The sequence below is a fragment of the Pezoporus occidentalis genome, unplaced genomic scaffold (genome assembly GCF_034315485.1).
Source record: "Pezoporus occidentalis ecotype Australia unplaced genomic scaffold, CSIRO_AGI_Poc_V1 ctg219, whole genome shotgun sequence".
Taxonomy (NCBI): domain Eukaryota; kingdom Metazoa; phylum Chordata; class Aves; order Psittaciformes; family Psittacidae; genus Pezoporus; species Pezoporus occidentalis.
In genome coordinates this window covers 600,366-608,775 of record NW_026914062.1, presented here as the reverse complement: position 1 = coordinate 608,775, position 8,410 = coordinate 600,366, and the positions used below count along the sequence as shown (strand labels likewise).

At 43.1% G+C, this 8,410-nt stretch overlaps 1 protein-coding gene across 2 annotated transcripts; it reads right to left on the bottom strand.

The window, feature by feature from the left end:
• Nucleotides 1–2,670: 2,670 nt before the first annotated feature.
• On the bottom strand, nucleotides 2,671–7,050 carry UBE2J2 (ubiquitin conjugating enzyme E2 J2). Of its 2 annotated transcripts, XM_062620079.1 has the most exons (7): nucleotides 6,824–7,050; nucleotides 5,114–5,244; nucleotides 4,864–4,904; nucleotides 3,921–4,023; nucleotides 3,669–3,807; nucleotides 3,339–3,419; nucleotides 2,671–2,982 (listed from the first exon to the last, which is right to left on the bottom strand). In XM_062620079.1, the coding sequence occupies exons 2-7, from the start codon at nucleotides 5,242–5,244 to the stop codon at nucleotides 2,698–2,700; spliced, it is 780 nt and encodes a 259-aa protein (XP_062476063.1). In that variant the 5' UTR covers nucleotides 6,824–7,050; the 3' UTR covers nucleotides 2,671–2,697. The 2 variants fall into 2 exon arrangements, with proteins under 2 accessions (XP_062476063.1, XP_062476064.1); XM_062620080.1 differs by lacking the exons at nucleotides 3,921–4,023; nucleotides 4,864–4,904.
• Between the last annotated feature and the right edge of the window lie 1,360 nt (nucleotides 7,051–8,410).

The window sequence follows — 8,410 nt, the reverse complement described above, 5'->3', positions numbered from 1 at the left end:
TTTAGTTTAGTACCACATTAAACAATGCAGTGCTTCAGGGCATGGTCACAGTTTTTGCATGGCAAAGAATGGTTTCCTGCATCTAATGACTTTGGTAACATGAATGTAAAAACTAAACAGAACAAAGAGTAAAACCTACACAGAAGGGAATAACTCTTCTGTTACCAAAGGCAAGGAGATGTAGCAGGAAGGGTTCACTCAGCTTCTAGCTTTCAAGCAATGGCACCTGAAGTGACTGCCAAGTCTTTCTCTGAACCCAGGGTACTAAAGAGAAACTGCAACTGGAAGTTTTGTTTCTTAAATACAACCAACCCTCAAAATAAATAGAGCATGTTCAGGGTTTAAATGAAGTTTTGTTGTTTCCAATGGTGGCACTTGCTAAGAACAGGAGCCCCACCTTCCTTAAGGCCACCTTCTTGCCACGTAATAAAATGCCTTTTACTCAACATCTCCAGTCTTTGCTAGTTCTTCTACCTTGGTTAGGTAAATGCAAAACATCGGAAGATGCAAATGCACCATGGCAAGGTCTCCTTGCCTTTGTCCTTTGTCTTCATGTATGGGGACAAAAGAACTTCCTTAAGATAAGAAGATAAATGTAGATAACTGCTTCTAAGCTGCTGCCTGTAGGCGATGTCAACGGTAATAAAAGGCATTGCGAGAACACAAGCATGTCTGAATGTCACTAAAATCTATGGGGCTTTACAGCCCCAGCTACAGGTCCATGTGCTTTGAGAGAGGAGATACACCAGCCTGACAAGCCATCCTGAAAACCCTCTCATTGCAGGAAAGACAGGACACCCCCAGCCTGACACAACACAATTGTTTCTAGAGAGATCCACCTGGCACTCCTCCTTCCACAAAAGCTGATGAAGCACAAAGAGGTAAATTAAAAAACAGTTATAAATAAGATTTGGTAAAACAACAAAATCTAAAAAAAAAAAAAAATCAAAGATTTATAAACACATTCTAACATCCAGCCTTTTCCAGTTCCTCCCCACCTCCTTCCCTTCCTTACCTCAGCAGGAACTGCTTTAAGATTTCTTTAGTACAGAGCTGGTCTGCTAATCCTGATCATTCCTACCTAATGCAGAGAATTGGTCACATTTATTAATGCTCTAAGCTGCATCCTCATGGGTTAACAAAACAGTTTTGCTACAATTCAGGATACCAAGAAACAGAGAGACAACAAATCTGAAAGGGAAAACAAAACAGCTTTGAAAACAAAACAGCTCTGAAAACATTCTTAGATAGATGAGGTAATATTTATTTGGGCTCTTCAGAATAGGTTAAGACTAGCCAGTGAGATGCAGAGCCTCCTGCCCTGCCATCACCTCTGACCGGTTGTTGTAGCATTAACAGCGTGTTCTTCCCTAGATGATGAGGCATCACTGTCAAATATGAAAGGCACAGTAAGTTTGCCTCTGATAAAGTATTTGGACAAAATTTGGGGGGGGGGATAAAACTGAGTTTATAAAGTAATTTCAGGCAGACTTTGAACTACTCTAGGAGCTTTAGAGTATCCATGAATAATCCCGTGAACAAACATTGGTATTTCAGTCATCTGAAAGGGAAAAGTAATGAACTTACACCTAAAAGCAAAAAAGCTTCTAGAATCTCAGATGAATCAGAAGGGTTTGAGCTTTTGGTGGTGGTGTTTGTAAGAGTTTATGCAAGTCTTCAAGTAAGCAAGTGGGACTAACATTAAGGGTTTACTTCAGCTAGTGACACTTCAGATGAATTCAGCTGACTCTGAAAAAGCTGGTTTGTTATTCACTCATCTTTCAGTCTTCACAAGGGCCTGGGTTACTCCATTTACCAAAGGCCAAGAAATCCAGAGCAGCTTTGCTGAATACACAGTCAACTCTCCATTGGTGTGTGCAGTTTTATTATTCATTCCACCACTGGCACCTTGTGATCAAAACTAAGTATTACAGCTTCAAATTTAACATCTCCCAGATGGAAATCTGGCAATGAACAAACCCAAAACAACACTGGATATGGGTATCCCCATGAAAGACCAATTCAATTGCCTAAAGGTTGACAACTGCGCTTCTTGTAGCCCAAATAAAGCCTTCAATGACATTGTGACAGTTTAGACAACACATTTAACACACATGGTGTTACTGTCCCACTCATGTAATCACTACTGACTAGATATGAAATGATGGTCATTCTATCTTATAAAAGAAACCAGCAATCTTCTGTAGCATCAATGTCCACATGAACCCAACCCTTACCAAGTCTGCACGGAATCTCTACTTGAATCATTTCAACCCCTGTACAGACTCTCCCCTAAGGAAAGTAAAATGTGATATGCATAAATTGTGACGTCTTAAAAACTGTTCCATAAAGTAAAAAGCCTCATTTGCTTCAGATTTTCAAACAACAGATGGAGAACTGCTATAAAAATCAAAGCACTAGAAATGGTCGTGTCTCATCAATAATGCTTTGACTTGTGTGTGAGCCACTACCAGACAGTAGCAAGGACAAGAGGAACTGTGAACAGAACTTCTTTTAGTTTTCTGACTAATCAAAACTACTCCATTTCCCAAACATAACCCATGAGCCAACCAATGTTTTACCTGCATTAGTCAGGTCAGATGCCCAAAGTCATGATGCCCAAAGAGTCAGATGCCCAAAGAGTCCCACTCATTCTGCAACTACCACTAATTTGGTCTTGGATTTCTTTTACTATCCTCATTCTTGGGCTATGCTTCTCAGTACATACTTGACTGTGTAGGCAAAGGCTGCAAAACCAACTATAACAAACAAGTTCGCCAAAGCTCCACCTAAAAGTCCATGGTTACGGTTGGCCTGTTGGAGACCTGGATGATTGGCAGGTGCCAACGGTACATGCCCATTCAGGAGGGGTATTCCATTCTGCCCGTAGTGTGCTTCCCCATCAGGAACAACATCTGGTAAAGGGAGGGATGGAGGTCTGTTACTGAGTTCTTCTTGTGCTTTCTGTTTTTGTTTAATCTCCTGGAGAAAGAAGAAAGAAAACTTGAACAGCTGGAAGTGAAAGTGGTGAAGCTATTGGGTGCTTTGAGAAGACTGCAGAGCCTAAGTTCTTACTTCAATCTAGGAAAAGGATATGGTACACTTCTTTACATTGCAGGTCTTTCAAACTAACTTAACTGCATTACATACATTTGGACAGTCTCTCCAACTTCTTCCAGTTACCTACTTAGTGACAATATAATCACCTGGACAACATGCCTACAGTATTAGTGTTGTGCAGGGAAGTTATATTGTCCTAAAAAGCTATCCCCCATTCTCAGAAGTTGAGCAGGAAGAACTACAGGAAATCAAATTATCGCATGGATTAATTCCCTTACCTCCACCACTTCAGGGAAGAGCTCACAGAAGACTTTATCTTTTAAATTAAACGCTAAGCTCTGTGCGGCAAGCTGTCTTTTCTGTGGAGGAAACAAATATCATCAGCACTTGCACATAAACAAAGTTATTCACTATAACAGACACTTCTAGACACAAGTTATGTTCTCATCTCTTCATCTTATGGGGTTAGTGTTCTGTACAGGTCTGCAGTAGGCAACACATTCATTTCTAGGTACTAAAATGCCAGCTGTTGCCTGTAGTTTTAACCTCTAGGTCACATCCATCATTCCCTAAGTGACACAAGGCACATCACAGCTTCTGGAGCTTACCGTGAACTCTGATGTCTCTATGCTGCCCAGTGTGGGGCCCTTTTCCACCATAAAGCTAAGAAGGCCCGTCAAGATTGTTGAGACTGACCAAGCTGGATTCCATGTATCCGGGTGGAAATCAGTGATTGAAAGACACAACCTTCAAAAGGATAAGACAGGCAGCGTGGTTTATTTTTGCCATTAAAATTATTATACATTATACATATTGCTAAGACAGTGTTAATTGCTTAAGTGTTAGAAGAAAATCCTTACCTTGTATTACACTTAAACCTTCCATTAGGTGTAATCATATAAATACTAGGAGGTTTAAAAGGAAATTCTCTGGGGAATATTAGTTTCCCATGGTAATAGCCACCTGCATTACACAGAGAGATGAATTACTTATTTTGCATGAAGATGAAGTCCTAAGCTGCTACTCAAAATTGGCCAAGTAAAACCCTTTGTCTCCTTTTCCCCCACACACACTAGAGATCAATGTCATCAACTTGTGCCTCTCAGACACAAGAATAACAATAAGCCACATCTGCAGCTGATTTACTTTGGAGCAATCCTCTCCCATGCATTATTACAAAGTACTTTCTGTTGTCAAGCCCATAACACATTTAAGGAAAACCAGCCAAAGTGTATTTAACACAATACAAATGGGGTCATTTCCCAGAAACACAGCTAACTGCAAATAACAATCCTATGAGGAATCCGATTTCAAAAAGCACTTTGTGAGAGGCTCCAGAAGACATTGTGAAATATGTGACTACAACACATTACGAAGGTTTTCACATTCCTCACTTTCTCCAGAGAAATTCATAGAATGTGTCTCAGTTCACTGAGAACATTTATTCAGTAACAAAATGGAACTTCGTTAAACTATCTTTTGACTGTCACATAGTATCTAAAGTGAGTTATCTGCTCCAAGACCTTTAGCATTTACTTAATAGGAAGCTATCTGTCCTCAGCTCAACTTTAACATGGTTTTATTAGAACCTTTGATAACAGAAACCCCACTAATAGACAGCAGTACCACTACCTCTCTTCCAGAAGCTATCACACAACTCCCAGGCAGCTCTGAAACTGCACAAAGAGTTTTTAGAGCTCTTTACAGCAGTTACGTTTTGCCCATTCAAACAGACATGGAATTACTCAGGCATGCCAATCACAACCAAGCACACACACAACTTTGCTATAAGCAAACTTTTACCTTCATAGGGAGTCATCTCAGGTCCTCGTACAACATAGTGCCTAAGATACAGAAGACATTTAAGCAGCATTAAGTCATCATACAAGCAGCCAACAACTTCCCTAGTAAAATCAAGTTCAGTATCACTTCAAGTTTCATACTCCACCTCCCAAAACCCAGATTCCCACTCAATCTGTAGGAGTGAGGGAGCCAGAGTTGATGACCCAGAAAATCTTGTTCTCTCTACAACAGAGAACATTTTAATTCTTACCATTCAAGGATATTAGATGGGAGGGGTTCTGCACAGATGTAAGGCACAGGATCCTTCTTAATTCGAAGGTAGTCTTGTTTAAGTCTCTGTGTTGCTGTTGTTGGTGCTCTCTTATTACTGTTGTTGCTCATCTAGTTGTTAAGAAATATATATAAGACAATCTGAATACAGTCTTAATAGATACAGAGCTTCTGTGCCTCATTGAACACAGATCCATTTATCTGCCAAAGCTACTTTACAGAGTACTTATTTAAATATTAATTACCGTAACTTCTACATGGCAAGAATCATGCAAAATCCTAACCAGGACACCAATCAACACACTCCTTAGAGACTCTGGCACTGTTTAAATACCAGGAAATACGGTGCACTATAGAACCCACTTGAACTCTTAATAACCAGTCCTGTACTTAGGCTGAACACACATCATTATGACACTGTTTTAAAGGGCTTAGTCCGAGTAATTAATTTCCCTATTCCATGTCAATATCTACTGTATACATTTGCTCATGGTTTAAATTCTTTCGGTGTTTCTACACATCCATTATTTGAAATAAATAACAAAACCCCCCAGTAACCTCATTCCTGCCTTTGAGGTGCAGGAGTTCACATTAAACCCTGCTTAAGAGTCAGCTGAATTTACAGAAGGGAACTTCTGAGCCAGATTATTCCCTTCCAGAGAAACAAAGCCCTCATCCAAAACGAGACAAGTCTGTGTGAAGAAAGGAAATTCCATGCTGCTTACCAGACAAAGCAAGCATTAGCCCTTACAATGCACCTACAGAACACACACCAATTAGCAACTGCTGTTTAACTCACTTTCCCCCTTAGAAACTTAGCAAGCTACCATGGAAATCCGAGCAAGAACAAAAAGGACATTTAACAAACCGCTTGAACAAAGAGATAAGTTACTGCTTACAACGGGACAGCAGCACTGGGCACAAGAAGTATGTTAAAGGACTGGGACCCTTTCTATTCCTTTGCTTTGAACATAGACCAGTAGAGTTTATTATAGGAATAATATTTAAGCCATGAGGAACAATTTTATGTGGTCAAATATTGAAACTTTACTCAACATTAACGCGGTTAGTCTGGCTTTGGTCAGAATTACTGTATTCATTGTTTGTATTAATGTAATACATACAAGATTTTGCCTTAAATACACACGGTTTTAAGCCATCATTTGAAATCGTAAAATTAAAGGTTTTTCTCTAAAGAAGCGTGCTCTAACTTTAACACGGATTCAATCACGTAGCTTTAATAACACAAGGATTTGTTCTTACGTCTAGCAATAGCGCCCTTCACCCGGCACTGGACAACAGAGCACTTAGCCCTCTTCTTGGGACATTAACACCCCGCAAAGCCTTATCTTGAAGACCGTTCATATCGTAACACGGACAATAAGCGGCAGCATTTCCAGAAGCCACGACCACAAAGCCATTTCCCCATGCCGACAGCCCCATACACCAGGAGCGAACAAGGAAGCACTCGGCCCGCGTTCAGGCCGCCGAGCACCGGCTGGATCAGGGAGCCAACACAAGGGCACCGACCCCACCAACGGGAGACAGGAGACGAGCAGCGACTACAAGAGCCGGAGGAGCAAGAGGCCAAGCGGGAGGCTCACGGCTACAGCCGCGGCAAGGGCAGGACGGAGGGAGCAACGAGCCGGCGCGGCCCCCCTGCTCGCTTAGCGCCGCAGGCCCCACTCACCTCTCGGTGCTAGAGCAGGCCCCTCCGGTGCCGGGACGCCCCGCCTGCCTGCAGCCGGCGGCCAAGGGAGCGGGGGAAGAAGGGAGGAACAGAGGAGAGAAGGAAGGAGGAAGGAAGGGACGGCCACAAGGGCAGAGCAGGGCCGCAACCCCCTCGCCACCCACTGCGGCGCGACCGCGGCTCCCAGCCAAGATGGCGGCCCGGCGAGGCGGGGCTAAGGCAGCGCTGCCGTCTCCTTCCGGGAAGGCACCGCCCCGCTTCCGACGGCGGGCTTCCGCTTGCGGGCTTCCGCTTCCGGCACCGCCATGGCGGCTGAGGGGAGCCTGAGGTACCGAGCCTGGGGCTGCCGGGCCGGGTCAGGGCGGAGCGATGGGGACACGGCGGCTCCCGTGCTGCAGGGACCCCGAGCCGCCGGTGAGGAGGAACCCAGCCCAGCGTGTGTGAATGGCAGCGTTGTGCAGGCTGGAAGTCAGCCGTGAGGGAAGGAGGAGCCGTGTCGGAACGCCGGTGTGATTTGACATCACCGTTCAGCTGTTACAACTTTATTATGTTCGTGGGGTTGTCTTGTTTTTGACTTCCCCGAAACACGTTTTGCTCTGCATGTTTTTTTTTTTTTTTGTTATAAGTCTCCTGAATCTGTTCTTCAAATTCCCATTTTTTCATAAAATGGATAAATACAAGCTCCTTTTCAGACATTCAGTATGCAGGAGGTGGTTTTTGCCTCAGGATTCCACTGGTAGGTCCATAAAAATACAGCAAATCCTTTTGTATCATATTCCTTTATTTGCTTCACTAGTATTAAAAAACAAAGCAAGTTAGTCCCTCGTATTTCAGTCCCTATCTCCTAAATAGAATTAGGAGGCCTGATGTGACAGGGAGATGTAGATGTAGTGGCTGTTCACTCTTCCTGTAACTGCATATCCAGACCATCTGGATTATGCCTTTCAAGCCTTGCTGCATGAAAGTGAGTGTGGAGCTCTCTATCATAGCTCCTCAGCTCAGTGTCTGGTGCAGTTGCACACAGCCCCTTCCTTTACGGGGTGATGTGAGATGCCTGTGCTTGAAAGATTCAACATTTCAACAGCATGGGTACTGGGGAGTGTTCTGTCAAAGCAGAAGATTCCATCTGGCCTCAATACCGTTCTTGGCACAATGAGCATCATAGTATGCTAGAGATTGGAAGGGACCTCAAAAGATCATCTAGTCATGTTGGATGTTAACGCTAAAATCACGCTGCTTTGGGCAATACAGGATTTAGTGACATCAGTCACAATGGTCCTTATTCTAAGGCTCCCACACAGCCTTTTCTGTCAGGGTTATGCTGATCTCTGCAGTGATTTGAGTCCAGCGTGAGACTGACTCAGATCGCTTGTGCTTGTTCACACACAGAAGTCACCACCCAATTAAAAACTCCATTTCAAAAGACAAATAACCAATTGCTGGTTAACATTTACTGTTTTGGCGCTTTGCTTGTCACCTGTACCCTGAATTGTATCCCAGTTGAGAGAAATTCTTTGCTCACTCCCTTCCAATGCTTTTCTTTAAGGAGTTTTGAAATTTGCTATATCCATCTAGACATGTATCACA